Below are 14,737 nucleotides of genomic sequence, written 5' to 3'. Positions count from 1 at the left end.
GAAGTCTCTGGGCTGGCTCAGTTGGTTGGGTGTCTGACTCCTGATTTTGGCTCAGGTGGTGATCTCAGGGTCAGGGTCATAGAATTGTGTTTGGGTCCACACTGAGCACAGAGCTTGCTTGGGATTCTCCCATCCTCTTCCTCTGTCCACTGCAACCCTCATCCCCTGCTGCCCACCACCACTCATGCGCTCTCTCTAAAAACAAAAACAAAAACAAAAACAAAAAATGTAGAAGTGGTACTGCAGAAAGATAACACAGGGACCTTAACCTAGGATCTGTGAACCTGACAGTCTGTGAACAAGATTTAGGGAGACTGGGAACATTGTGAAACTATACACAAAATGTTGTCAGCGTAGCGTGCATTTTCCCTGATCCAAGCTCTTGCTAAATTTTCAAAGGAGTCTCTGAGCCTCTCAACCCCACCTCCAGGTTACAAACCACTACTGCAGAGTGAGGCACCCTGGGGAAATATGGACATTTGGGGGTCAGGCGGAGGTGAAAAAGAGACTCAGAGAGGCCACTCCAGAGTCTGATGATGCTGAGGAACTGACGAGATCAGAGCCGAGTCCTTCCATGGAGTCCCTGCCCTGGCTTTAGCAGAGAGGGGAGAAGTGCCACTGCCGGTGGAACACACCAGTGGTCTACGGCCATTTCACGAGAAAGGGAAGGCTCTGCATAAGTTCACCTAGTAGCAACAAGAATGCAGCAAATGAAGTTTCATGAATCCAAGTCCATTTCAAGGGCACACCTAGCCCCTCCCGCACACACACAGCGACCAGATCCCAGCCTCCTGCTTAGGTTTCTGTCAGCTTGCAGGCCCCATGAGACAAGTGCTGGGCTGTCCCCTATGGAGTGAAGGCCTCTACTGTTCGAGTTACCAGAAAGAAATCACGCAGAACAAAGGCAGGGCCCTGAGGCAAGCACACATCTTGGATGTGTGCAAGGCACCTGCAGACAAGAGCAGCGTCTTAAGCTCCAGGTAAGCTGGACATGTAGCAGATTCGTCAACAGCACCTGCTTTGGGAGAGTCAGACTCAGGGTCTGTTGCAGCTCTGCCCTTACTGGCTGTTGCCCTGGGCAAGCTAGTTAATGTCCCAGCCTCACTTTCTTTCTTCTGTAAAATGTGAACGGTAATTCAGCTTCAGGCGTGGCTGTGATGATTTAATGAGATAATAAATTTAAGACTGAGCTCAGGTCTGATACATCATCAGCTCAGTGGTGCTACTTTTACAGTCTAGAGCAGCACTTGTCCAAATGTGAGCTACCTCTGTAATTACACATTTTCTAGCAGCCCCATTACCAGAGCAAAAGAAATAGTACAAAATCATTAATGTGGTTATTTTATATCATTCTTCCAATCGAGTCTTTGAAATCTGGTAATTTACACTTTTGCCAATCCAGACTACTCTCATTTCACTGTGCTCAGTAGCCATACACGGCTAGGGGATGCCCTCCTGGACACCAAGCTCTAGACCTCCGGGTATGTGTCCTCCAGCAGCCAGAGGAGATGCAGAATTCTTCCCCTCTCTAAAAATCCCATTTCCCCATTACATTCTGAAATGATTTTTCTGCTCTATTACTAAGTTAAATCCACACTTCTAATTGCTTTTCAGACCTTTCTCCTGTAGCCGTAAGACTGCTAAAAGGTTCCTGGTATACACAATATGCGAACATTTTAGTGATGTTCTTTGAAAACTCACCATAGTGGATAGTATAGAGAAGAAAGTGACCAGAATGACAATGAAACAACTGCCAAGTGATGAGCTAAAATGGCGCAAAGGAATGAGGGAGAGGGAGGGTACAAGATATATTTAAAGAGCCAAGAAAAGGACGATCTCTAAAGCTGCGGCCTGGCTAAGAACTACTATGAAAAAGCAGCACTAAAGTCAGCTGGGTACAAGCTGGGTGGGTGGGAGAGGCCGGGAGCACAGGCCCGAAAGGAGCAGAAGCACACAGTAGGTCTGCAGTACAGATACACTCCTGCGGAGCACCAGCCGTAACACTCCCTTGTATTGTCTGTGGCTTTATCTTCAAGGGCGGAAGAAGATGAAAGATGGAAAAGTGCTGTCTTTTAGGGAAAGTTGGGAAGGAATCTCAAAACTTTTCTTTTTCTGTAGTCACAAGAGAGAACTAATTTAGTGTAAAATGTATTTTTCCAAGTGTTAAGTTTAAAGGAGTAATAAACTTATGGCATGAAATTCAGATAGAATGTTCACTGCATATACTAACATAATTTTTTCTTTTTTTTTTTAATATTTTATTTATTTATTTGACAGAGAGAAATCACAAGTAGATGGATAGGTAGGCAGAGAGAGAGAGAGAGGGAAGCAGTCTCCCTGCCGAGCAGAGAGCCTGATGCGGGACTCGATCCCAGGACCCTGAGATCATGACCTGAGCCGAAGGCAGCGGCTTAACCCACTGAGCCACCCAGGCGCCCCTAACATAATTTTTAATTGATCATTTAATAAAGTAATACAGATTTTCTAAGAGGTAGAGTCAAAGTCTTCAAAAAGATTATTTAAACAAAGAAATGAAATTGCTGTCTTAAGTAGTCACAAGGAGACCACTTCAGCAAATGTGAGAACCCCAAAGTCTTACAAAGTGTTTGGGCCAGTGACATTAGGGGCAAGAACCCTTCAGCTCTCGCCAGCCCCAAAGTTATCCAACACATCAATGTATTCTCTTCACAATGAACAATGGTGCCCAGAGAGGTCAAGCTCTATCTGATAAACTCTGGCTCAACAATGCAGGGAGATGTATAAGCTAGTTAAGAAAGATAAAAGGGCCATGCTTCCATTTGGACATGTTACTTACTGAAATAAAAAGTCTATTTCAGGTCTGTGAAATCCAGTAAATCTGGGTACCTACTGGTGGTGTGACTTTGCATATATTACTTAACTTTTCTAAGTTTCACCACCTATAAAACAGACAATACCAACTTTGCAGACGTTTTGAGAAGATAAGACCTACTGTATATAAAAGTGCTTTGCGTAGTGTCTGACAAAACACGTTTCTAATAAATAGCTATTATTGATAACAATAAATGCAATAGTCATGTTTATTTCTATATCATTATAAAGGCTTAATTGGAAAGGTTTCAAATAAAGGGAGTATAAGGTAAAGGTCACTAAACTGACTTCCTTTTTGAGTCTGTGTATACCAGCATGCAAGTGAAATTCATTTTCTCCATCTCCGAAACCCTGAATGGTTTTATCACATTTTATTTTTCCTGGCTTAATGAAAAATGAGGAGAAATTAGTCTTGAATGCCTCTGCAAGTGACCCTGAAAAACTGGTTTTTTTTTTTAAACAACTTAGGTATTCACCCATGACAGAATTTGTGCTAGGGGAGGGCGAAGAGCAGAGGTGGTTACTGTGTGCTTTTCCAAGTCTGCATGTGTATATGCTTCAAGTCTTGACGTACAAGAATTCCTCGCTCATGGTCTCAAAAGGATCTCTCAAGCTACCAGGGGTTCCTTGGGTCAAGAAAAAAGACAGTTGAAAACTTAACTCACATTAAAAAATGTGTGGTATGGAGGTGCCTGGCTAGCCCAGTCAGTGGAGCCCGTTGACTCCTGACATCGGCGCCACGAGTTTGAGCCCCATGCTGGGCACACAGATTACTTAAAAAAAATATGTGTAGTATGACTCCCCTTCCCCCCACAGCAGTATTTACATTTTAAGAGGGAGTTTTCCTAAGAAAAGATAACGCAAAGAAAAATCTCTGAAAGTCTAAGAAATGTAAACAAATTGCTATATGAATCCTGATATAATGCCTTCGTATGCTGCTAATAGGATACAGACCCCGGTGACCATAAGTGGGAGAGAAGCCCTTCCTTAGGACCCCTCAGATCAAACCGTAGAGGTGACTTTTTACTTCAGCTTAAGGTCAGTCTGGTTTCAAGGAGGAGATCTGCTTACAGCTACACAAGTTCATGACAAATGCTGTGCACGTGTGGGTATGTGCATGTAGGTATAAACTTCAAATTACACTGTTAGAACCTCAACAACATTTAGGGTCCTTCTACCAAACTGGAACTTGCCCCTGACTTGTTTCTGACGAGTGAGAACTGTTAAAACAAGCCAGTAGCCATGTTACTAACACATTCACACAAGAGACTCAGGTAAGTTTACCTTTCTTTGGCCTGGATGTCACTGGCAAGGACTCCTTTTTTTCCATTGCTGCTTCTCTTTCTTTCCATCGGCGGATCTGTTCCTCCCTCATCTTGAAGAACAGGATCTGTTTCTGTTCTTCGCTGAGCTCTGCCAGCAGATCGGGATCTATGTACATCTCTGATAGTATCTGTTTCAGCATCTTTGCAGGCCTGGAGTCTTTTACACCTGTGGCAAAAGTTCTTGAAAATGCTGTCCACGTGTGCCTCCCCTGGCCTGGCACCTGGATGCACCCACGGGCCTTCCCAGAGACTCGCAGCACTCCTAGTGACTGGGACAATTCCGAGAACTGGCTCTTGGTTCCTGGCACCAAAGATACCGTTCACAATGCTGTTCGTGAACCTGCAAAGGGGAACCGGCAGAAAGCAGGCAGCATTAAAATGTGTAGACGCCAGGCAGGGGCAGGCTCGTGAATCAAGCTTGGAGGAAATACAGTATCGCTTTTCATTTCAGGTGAAAGGAGAAGAAAGCCGAGGCACGCTTTGTTAAGAGTTTGTGTAACCCCTATCCCATAATTTCCAGCCACTTTATCAACAAAACAAAACAAACCCTAACTTTTACAGGTCAGTCTCAGGGAAACAAAAAAAATTAACAGAGGTTTGGCCTTCTCCCAACTAAGCAAACATATTATTACCTCAGAGCCTAACCACCAACTGTATGGCTGAGAAAAGAATAAAAGAAACAAGAGGCACAGGAAGAAATTAAAAGGTTCTCTCCAAACAACTTATTTCAGAAGAAAATACTGTTTTTGAGATTTCACAGAATTACCTACCCCAAACCTACCCAAAATGGGGCCATCCTCAAGGAAGGAAAAAGAAGAAATAGAAATTAGACCACAAGGCAGTTTTCCCATTTCCTCTTAAAAGCAGCACTAAATAAACACAATCATGTACTTAATCTTCACAGAAGGACAAGGAAATTTCCAGATGACCCACCAGAACCATGAGAACAGTGTAGGTGCAGGAGAAAACATCCGTGTACACTCTGGAAAGTCACCAGGTTTTAAATGTACCTGTTCTATCTAATTTAATAAAAACTAAATTTACATGCCAGGAAAACTGGGGGAATAAAGAGGCAACTAGGTTTGTTACAAAAGATCCCTGCTTTACAAAGGAGTTCCTTAGAGGACCCCTTGAATAAGAAGCCACAGACTCGTGCACTCACCAGTGGGTTCACAGTGGTCGGGCGAGGGAGACGATTCCACTGGGGTTTCCTCTAATTTACGCATTTCTGTTTGATTTGTTTTAAAACTTTTAATTTTTTTTTCAATACACAAAGACGCTTGTATACTGAGACTTTTCAGGATCACCTATGTTTAAGAAGTTGACTAGTAAACTGGTGCTCACATGCCTCAGATAATCTCACCACCCGGCCATACCTCTCAAATACCTGTTTGGCCAAGCTCAGTGCAAACACTCATAAACTTCAGACTATCACTTAGTCATACCATGGCTGCTTTTAGTTCCTTCACCCTGTCATTCCCATGGGTCAGATGGTAAAGCTCCCTGGGAGTCAGCTTCCCCTCTTCTTCTTCTTCCCTGCAAAGCTGCTCCTTCATTTACACAAGCACGTTGAACAGTTGGGGTCCCCCAGAATGTCTGCATACACAGCGCATAGTTAAACTCACTATCCATCGTGTAGCTGGGACGTTTATTGAGGCTACAACTATTCTTACTAATTGCATCCTATAATCTCCCGCAGCATTCAAATTAATGGAACTCAAATGGAACACAGGATTTAGAGAAAAATTTTAGAGGCGCCTGGGTGGCTCTGTTGGTTAAGTGTTGGACTCTTGATTTCTGCTCAGGTCATGATCTCAGGATTGTGAGACTGAGCCCGACATAGGGCTCCACACTGAAGATGGAGCCTGCTAAAGATTCTCTCTCTCCCTTTCCCTTTGCCCCTCCCCAATCTAAAACAATTAAAAGAAAAAAAGAGAAAAGTTTCAAAAACAATTAAAAGTAGATTTGACTCTAATTCAGTCATGTCCCTCCTACACTCCCTTCCAACTTTTGTATTTGAAAGATGACCCTCACAGGCTATACCAGCCAAAGAACTGATGTCCTTTAATGCTTTTTTTTGACTCCTGGGTTCCAGCAAGCTTCTTGAGGGGCAGGATTGACTAAATCTACACCAGAGGAGAGTCTGCCAGACTCTTGTCTTCACAGGAACCACAGCGAGGATGTGGTTCCTCTGCACACTAGACTCCAGTGGTCTGAGATGAAGCAGTAAAAAACCAAGGTGAATGACTCCTTGATGTTCCAGTAAATGTCCTTATGTTGGCACATTCCATGCCTCCAGTGATTGACTTGAACAAAAATAAAACATGGTAGAAAAGGAGGAACTCCGTGAAGCCTGAGGCTTTGTGTTCTGTTCCCCATTTTGAGTGGGGTGAATCTTAGCAACAGTGATGGTGTGGCCTAAACACTGAAAGCCCAAGAGTGCCGAATTCCCATGGTTCCCCTTTTCTCCACCCGGAGTACTGACTATGAGAGCTTACACACGCTGTGCCAGCCGCTACCTTCAGCACCTTGCGTGTTTTAACTCATTTACTTTTCACAATCCCTCTTAGGATTCAGTTCCTCCCTACCCCTATCTCACAGAAGAAGATGGAAAGTAGCTGAGCTGGGCAATCTGGCTCTAAGTCGGCTCTCCTGTACTCCACTAGTATGGGGGGTTTCTTTGTAAGCCCGGAATGAGCACATCGTCAGGATGCCAGACCACAGGTGAAATTTCAGAAAGAAGACCTGCACATTTTGGCAGCAACATCAATGCTGACTGGAAGGTGCGTGACATAATCCCTCTGAGCGGCAGAAGCCTCATCTAGGGAACTGCAGGAAAGCTGAGGGGAGGCCAGGTCATTGAAAAAACCTCCCCCAGGAAGGGCAGCAGGGAGCTGTCATGGTGGCCCAGGCATAGATGTTGTTTGCCCACTTTATTCATCAGGCACTTCGTGTTCTCAGTTTCCCTTCTCAGAGCTGCTAGGAGTTGCATGGATGGTACAGCCTCTCACAGGTGTGAAGGGTTCCATGGTACCTCTGTGATGAGATACTCAAGCTCGTTCACAATTTTAATTTGGGTTTGGTTTGCCTTTTCAACAAACATGGATTTTTAGCATTACATTAACTACTGGATCTTGAAGGAAAGACTCTGGCTTCCCTGTGTCCTCAGAGAGTACCTGGGGGCTCAGCTGGCAACTACTCTGAGGTCAGGTGGCCGAATAGTGTGCATGCCATTCTAAGGCTGTTGATGCCCAGTGGGTGTGAATTAACTCCTTCCTCAGGCTCTCAGACAGAAAACTCAAACAGCACAGGGTGCTGCTCACAGGACACCCAGCAAGGACCCCAGCACGGGCTTCTCAAGAGCTGTATGACTTTCAGCTGTCACTTCACTACTCTGTTTTCTTGTCTATGAAATGAGGGACTGCACTGTACATCTTTGTAATTTGAAGGCTATGTCATATAGCCTTTGTGAAGGTGCAGAGACAAGTGCAGCAAGGGTAGAGGAAATAGAAATAAGGAAACGAACTTGGGTTTTTCCCACTTTCACTCCCTGATAGGACAGCTGCTGACCCTGACTCAAACTTGGAATGACTTTCCCTATCTAACAAACCGAGTGCTGTAAAATTCCAGTTATTCAAGATCCAAAAAAAAGAGAAAAAAAGAAAAAGAAAAGCTAAGCTAACTCGGTTTTCTTGTTGTATATAGCAGCTTACTCGAAAAAGAGAAATGACAAAAAAAAAGCCCACATCTGCTATTTATTCCAAAAATGAATTTCTAAAGGGTGATAGGATCAGTTGTTTTCCAGGATACCATAGATTTGGCCTCTCACATCTTCCATGGCCCTGTTCAACAAAATAAAAGTTGTGCTTTTAGTGATTCTGAGACCCTGGACAGGGGGAGCCAGAGATAAAGCCTAAATCATAGCAGTAACATAATATGGACAGTCAGACTTTATAATGTTAAGAATATAGTTTGGGGATGCTAGGGTGCCTCAGTGGGTTAAGCATCCCACTCTTCATTTGGCTCAGGTCAGGATCTCAAGGTGGTGGGATGGAGCCCTGCCTCTGGCTCCTCACTGACCTTGGAGTCTGCTTGTCCCCCTCCATCTGCTCCTTAACCCAACTGCTTGCTCTCTCCCAAATAAACGAATAAATAAATAAATAATCTTAAAAGAAAATGAATATAGTTTGAATCCTACTTCTTTTAAAATGGCCAGCTATTTTCAGAATTTCAGTTATCTCGTTCAACTTTACCTTATAAAGTTTATCTGCAAAAGGACTACTTTTGAGGATAAAATGAATTACCAGAAATGACAGCAATTTGGAACTAAGTTTTGTACATATATACGATTCGTTAGAAATTTGAAGTTACTGCACATTCGGATTTATCTAGAAAACTCCACTCATGTGCCAAATCTATGCCCACATATGACTTTCACTGATTTAAATCCATTAGATGATTATTCCCTTTTAAAAGCTCCAAGTTGCTTCTATTAAGCAGGCCTTTTAGAGGGGTGCCTGGCCGGCCCAGTCCGGTGAGCGCTCAGCTCTTGATCTCTGTCCTGAGTTCGAGCGGACCTGGGGGTAGAGTTTTACTTTAAAAAAACAAAACAGGAGCGCCTGGGTGGCTCAGTGGGTGAAGCCACTGCTTTCGGCTCAGGTCGTGATCCTGGATCGAGCCCAAGTCGGGCTCCCAGCGCCGTGGGGAGTCCGCTTCTCCCTCTGATCTTCTCCCCTCTCATGCTCTCTCTCTCAAAGAAATAAATAAAATCTTTAAAACAAAACAAAACGCTTTAGGAGCCGAGGAGCCCAAGTTTAGAGAGAGGTGCCACTGCTTCTGCCCTGTGACCCCTGAGGAGGGAATGAGAACAAGAAAACCCACGAACTGGCATCTCCACGCCCACCCCTTCCGGGGCCCGCGTGAACCCCGAGGGCAGGGGCGGGCAGGGACCCCCGCTCGGCTGAAGACAACGGTCGCCGGGGGGCCTGGGGCTACCGTCTGTGTCCTCCGTCCCGCGCGCGGCCCCGAAGCCGGCCCCGCCCGCGGCGCCCGAACCCCACAGGGCAGCCCTGGCGGCCGCGCGCTGGGCCTCCCCGGCAGGTCTGGGGCGAGGGAGGTCGGCACGGCCCTACCCCACGTGTGTGCGAGCGCCGGTCCGCTGCTGCCGTCGGGCGGGGCACAGGCCGGGGCGCCCGTCGCGGGCCGGCGAGGGGCGGGTGTGCGGGCTCCGGAGGCCGCGACAGACGCGAGACCCGCGGGGCGCCGGGGCAGTCCTGCCGGAGCTCGGAAGTCCTGGGCCAGCCCCACCGCCCCACGCGGCCGCCTCCGGCCCGCCCCGGCTCAGCGACGCGCGCGCCCCTCAGGCACACGGGGGCCAGCCCGGCGCCCCACAATTACCCCCGGACCTCCCGAGTGCGCCGCGCCCTCCCTCCGGGGACCCCCGCCGCTCACCCGCCGCGGCTCAGACACCGGACACCGACACCCGACACCGGCCGCCTGCCGGGCCGCGGCGGAGGGGGCCCTGGGGGGCCGCGTGCAGGCCGGGGCGGCCTCCCCCAGCCCCCCTCACCGCCGCGCCTTCCGCGCGCCCCCTCCAGCACCCCCCGACACCCTGTGTTCTGCCCCCGCTCTCTGCCCCCCGTCCCCTCCCCAGGCACCTACCCGTGCAGGGCCCTGCGCTCCCCTCCGAGGGGGACCGAAGTAGCACCACGTCCACTTGGGCCGCCAGAAGCTGTCGGGGAAGGAGGGGCGGGCGGGCCAGGCAGAGGCGCCGGCGAGCGGCACGGGCCGGCGGACAAACACCCCGGCCGAGAGGTTGGCCAACAGTGTCCCTCAGCCCCGGCCCGCCCGCGCCGCCCCGCCCGCGGCCCGCATGCCGGAGTGGCTGACTGGGCGCTCGCGGCCCCACCCGGGCACCTGGAGACGCTCCAGGGCCAGACGGCGGCGAGGCGGTGCGGCCTGCTGCGTCCAGCCGCGGCCCGGCCGGGCTGTCTGAGCGCCCGCCGCCCCGGGCCTCGGGTGGTCCGAGGCCGCGAGGCCACTGCCGGCCTGCAGTTTGGGAAGGCCTGTCGCGCCATCTCGGGGCCCGCGGAGCTTATTAATATCAGCGGCCCGGCCCCTTCACTTGAGAGCTCCAGGTATCCTGCAAGGGGGGAGCCTGCGCGGGCGGGGAGGCCCTTCTCGGTGACACGGAGTCCCCGCGCGCCGAGGCAGCTCACCTCTCGGGTATCTGGGGCTCACTTTTTTCCTTTTGTTGACATTAATTTAGCAGACACTCAGGCCCTTGTCAGTACAGGTGTGGCTTTGGAGGACAGGGCCTAGGAGGCAACGGGCTGGAAAGATGGAGACTGAGAACAAGAGACCGAGGGAAAAATGAAAAGAAAGGAAGGTAAAGGGATCTTGTGACTTGCAGCAAGAACAGGTTGGGGTGGTGCCTGAAGGGAGGAGCTGACCGAAAAGCAGAGTAGAAACATTGGAGGGTGTTTTCCGTTGTGGAGGAGCATTCAGAATGTGTGCAGAAAAACAGCCTGCTCTGGGGAACCCCCAGGTTGCACATGTTGGGGAGAAATGTAATGAAGAGTGAGCATTCGGTATTGCTCTCCACAGTCTGCTTCATAAATTCAGGGATCTGATTTGCTTCCTTCAAGAATGAAACTTTCTTATTCTTAACTTCTCCAGACTGCACAGGCAACTCAAAAGTTAGAAAGAGCCTTGGGGGCAGAGATGAGTCCCTGAGACCAAGCTATTTAGGAGCCATTCTGGGAATCTTATCAGGGAGAATTTCTGGTTTAGGTTGTTCCCAGTGCTTATTAAATGAATGGGCTGTGGTACGTTTGGCTGGATTGTCATTTCCCTGGGTAGCTGCTGTGGCCCCCAATAATACTTCCTAACACTGCATGGATTGAGCTCATTGGAGAACTATAAAAGGTGGCTCATCAGCCAGTAAAATTTCCATATGACACTGGTCACAGCCAATTACCTTCCTCCACACTCAAATTCTGTGTTCATGTCTTGGTAAGTCCTTCTTTATAGCAGTGTTCCCACTTTGCTGCTAACCTCTGGTACTTCACTTTTCCCTTCTGGATAATAACAATGAAGTTGTTTTGAGGATTAAATGAGATAATACAGGGGCACCTGGGTGGCTCAGTGGGTTAAAGCCGCTGCCTTCAGCTCAGGTCATGATCCCAGGGTCCTGGTATCGAGCCCCGCATCGGGCTCTCTGCTCAGCTGGGTGCCTGCTTCCTCCTCTCTCTCTGCCTACTTGTGATCTCTGTCTGTCAAATAAATAAATAAAATCTTTTAAAAAAATGAGATAATACATGTAAAGTGCTGAGAATAATTCTTGGATGTGGTGAGTGTTCAAACATATTAGCTTATATTATTTCACATCACATGCTGTGATTCCCAGGTTACAACTTCACACTCAGACCTTGGGGTTTGCTTTCTATGGCACCTAGACTCCAACTTAACCTCAGTGATTCATCGCTACTCCTCATATGTCACTTCCGAGATTAGGTTATAAAAGACCTGTATGTTCATGCCAGGCTGGGCCTCCAGCAAAGGTCTTGGAGGCGCTACTGGGGGACCACCAGCTTCAGACTTGCAGCATGTGTTGCCTGGGTGACGGCTAAATGTTCTCCAGGTAGGTGGTGGGCAGAGCTGTTGACTGTGTGAGCTAAATGGGAGATGCTGAAGCAGACAAAAAGATCTTTATTTAAAAATGTGCTCAGTGCCACACAGTGGAAAAAAGTAGAAAACAGAGGACTGGTCCAAATCTCTGGGGTCTTTCTGGGTGAAAAATAGGACAAACACCAGGATTTTCTTATCCTATGATAACAAAAACAAAGGTGTTGTCTAGGGAGAGGAAACCAAAGAACTTCTTTTGGGAATTTCCAAAGTAACCAAAGAATTTCTCTCACAGAACCCAAAGAAATATATTCCTGGTCTTTGCTGGCCTTAAAAAAAAAAAAAAAAAAAAAAAAAAAAAGAGTGAGAGAGGGATGCCTGGGTGGCGTAGTCAGTTAATCAACTCCCTTCAGCTCAGGTCAGGTCATGATCCCAGGTTCCTGGGATCCAGTCCCATCAAGTTCTGAATCCGGCTCCTTGCTCAGCAGGGACTCTGCAGCTCCCTCTACTTGTGTGTGGCCTCTCTCTCTCTCTGTCTCTCTCTCAAATAAACAAATAAAATCTTAAGGAAAAAAAGAGCGAGAGAGAAGATCTTATTCAATATTTGAAATGGTCAACATCTTCATGAAATGTTTTTGCAACTTAAAAAATACTAGTTTTAAGCCAGAATTTTCTAATTTCAAAAATTGCATGTTTAAAGAAATCATACTTGATCTTTCTTGATCAGTCTGTAGTAAGTTTAACATTTAAGAATAAAACTTGATTATGCACCACCACCAGGCTTACCCAACCCTCCACTTCCCTCCTCTCCAAAACCCTCAGTTTGTTTCTCAGAGTCCACAGTCTCTCATGGTTCATCTCCCCCTCCAGTTTTCCCCAACTCACTTCTCCTCTCCATCTCCCAATGTCTTCTGTGTTATTCCTTATGCTCCACAAGTGAGTGAAACCATATAACTGACTCTTTCTGCTTGACTTATTTCACTCAGCATAATCTCTTCCAGTCCTGTCCATGTTGATACAAAAGTTGGGTATTCATCCTTTCTGATGGAGGCATAATACTCCGTAGTGTATATGGACCACATCTTCCTTATCCATTCATCCGTTGAAGGGCATCTTGGTTCTTTCCACAGTTTGGTGACTGTGGCCATTGCTGCTATGAACATTGGGGTACAGATGGCCCTTCTTTTCACTACATCAGTATCTTTGGGGTAGAGCGAGGAGGAGGACGACGAGGCTAGAGCACCACTAGTTCCCCGGTATCTTTGGGGTAAATACCCACTAGTGCAATTGCAGGGTCGTAGGGTAGCTCTATTTTTACTTACTTTTTTTTTTTTTAAAGATTTTATTTATTTATTTATTTGACAGACAGAGACCACAAGTAGGCAGAGAGGCAGGCAGAAAGAGAGAAAGCAGGCTCCCCGCTGAGCAGAGAGTCCAACGCAAGGCTCGATCCCACGACCTTGGGATCATGACCTGAGCTGAAGGCAGAGGCTTTAACCCACTGAGCACCCAGACACCCTTATTTTTACTTTCTTAAGGAATCTCCACACTGTTTTCCAAAGTGACTGCACCAACTTGATTCCCATCAACAGTGTAAGAGGGTTCCCCTTTCTCCACACCCTCTCTAACACTTGTTGTTTCTTGCCTTGTTAATTTTGGCCATTCTAATTGGTGTAAGTTGGTATCTCAATGTGCTTTTGATTTGAATCTCTCCAATAGCTAATGATGATGGACATTTTTCCATGTGTCTGTTAGCCATTTGTATGTCTTCTTTGGAGATGTGTCTGTTCATGTCTTCTGTCCATTTTTTGGGCGTGATTATCTTTTTTCTGAGGGTTGAGTTTGAGGAGTTCTTTATAGATCTTGGATATTAGGCCTTTGTCTGTAGTGTCATTTGTGAATATCTTCTCCCATTCTGTGGGTTGCCTCTTTGTTTTGTTGACTGTTTCCTTTGCTGTGAAGAAGCTTTTGATCTTGATGAAGTCCCAAAAGTTCATTTTTGGTTTTGATTCCTTTGCCTTTGAAGACATATCTTGAAAGAAGTTGCTGTGGCCAGTGTCAAAGAGATTACTGCCTATGTTCTCTTCTAGGATTTTGATAGATTCCTGCCTCACATTGAGGTCTTTTATCCATTTCAAATGCTGAAACACTGAAAAGAAATAAAATAAAATAAAATGGAAAAAAAATTAAAGTTGAAATTTAAAAAATAAAATGAAATAATAATTTTTCAAAAGACCTTATAGCTTATTTTTGTTTGTCTGTCTTTCTCTCTCTCTCTTTTTCTCTCTCTCTCTCTCGGAACTTTCACTCTGAAGGAAGCCAACTGCTACATCACGAGCAAACGTTTGGGGAGGAGCTAAGGACTCCTGCCAACAGGCACAGAATGAATTTGGAAGTGAATCTTCCAGCCCTAGTCAAGCCTTTGGATGACTGCTGCATTGGCTTATAGCTTCAGCGCAAAATCATGCAACCACCTAATTAAGCCACTCTCCAATTTTTGACCTACAACATTGAGATACTAAATGTGTGTTGCATTAAGCTACTAAACTTGAAGAAATCTGTTACATGGCAATGGATAACTAATATACCTCCTCATTGGTCTTGTCTCTAAGCCAGTTTTAGATCGCTTTTGTGTACAGAAAATTTCACGTACTGGATAATTTAGTTCATGTTGCTCCAGAACCTCACCCCAGAGCTGGGGAATGTAATGTCCGTGAGGCCCAGGCAGAAAATACTCCAAGTGATTAGATCAAAGATGGGGTTACAGATCATGCTTTCAGAAATTCTGCTCCAGGCTCTCCAACTCAGACATTTCTGAATGCAGTTGCCAGATTCATCTATTTTAAACATTAACTCTAATCCTTCATATTTGGTTGCTAAAAATTCTCCTTCTTGTCTCAAGTAAGACTAAACCTCTGGTCAACTTTCAAGGACCA

At 46.6% G+C, this 14,737-nt stretch overlaps 1 protein-coding gene across 4 annotated transcripts in view; it reads right to left on the bottom strand.

Annotated features, from left to right (window-relative positions):
* SH2D4A (SH2 domain containing 4A) overlaps nucleotides 1-10,531 on the bottom strand; it is a 59,118-nt gene extending 48,587 nt beyond the window's left edge. Inside the window, exons 1-2 of one of the 4 annotated variants that reach the window (XM_082715194.1) lie at nucleotides 10,394-10,531; nucleotides 4,135-4,515 (exon numbers count right to left, since the gene is read on the bottom strand). In XM_082715194.1, the coding sequence (XP_082571320.1) occupies nucleotides 4,135-4,315 (181 nt within the window). In that variant the 5' untranslated portion in view covers nucleotides 4,316-4,515; nucleotides 10,394-10,531. Of the gene's footprint in view, nucleotides 1-4,134; nucleotides 4,516-9,626; nucleotides 9,704-9,836; nucleotides 10,064-10,393 lie in introns of those variants that run through there. The other 3 variants (XM_082715193.1, XM_082715196.1, XM_082715195.1) reach the window with 3 other exon arrangements.
* Nucleotides 10,532-14,737: the final 4,206 nt, after the last annotated feature.

This window comes from Mustela nivalis (genome assembly GCF_964662115.1).
Source record: "Mustela nivalis genome assembly, chromosome: 20".
Classification (NCBI taxonomy): Eukaryota; Metazoa; Chordata; class Mammalia; order Carnivora; family Mustelidae; genus Mustela; species Mustela nivalis.
Note: the sequence above shows the minus strand (reverse complement) of the source record. Positions and strands in the feature narration are given on the sequence as shown.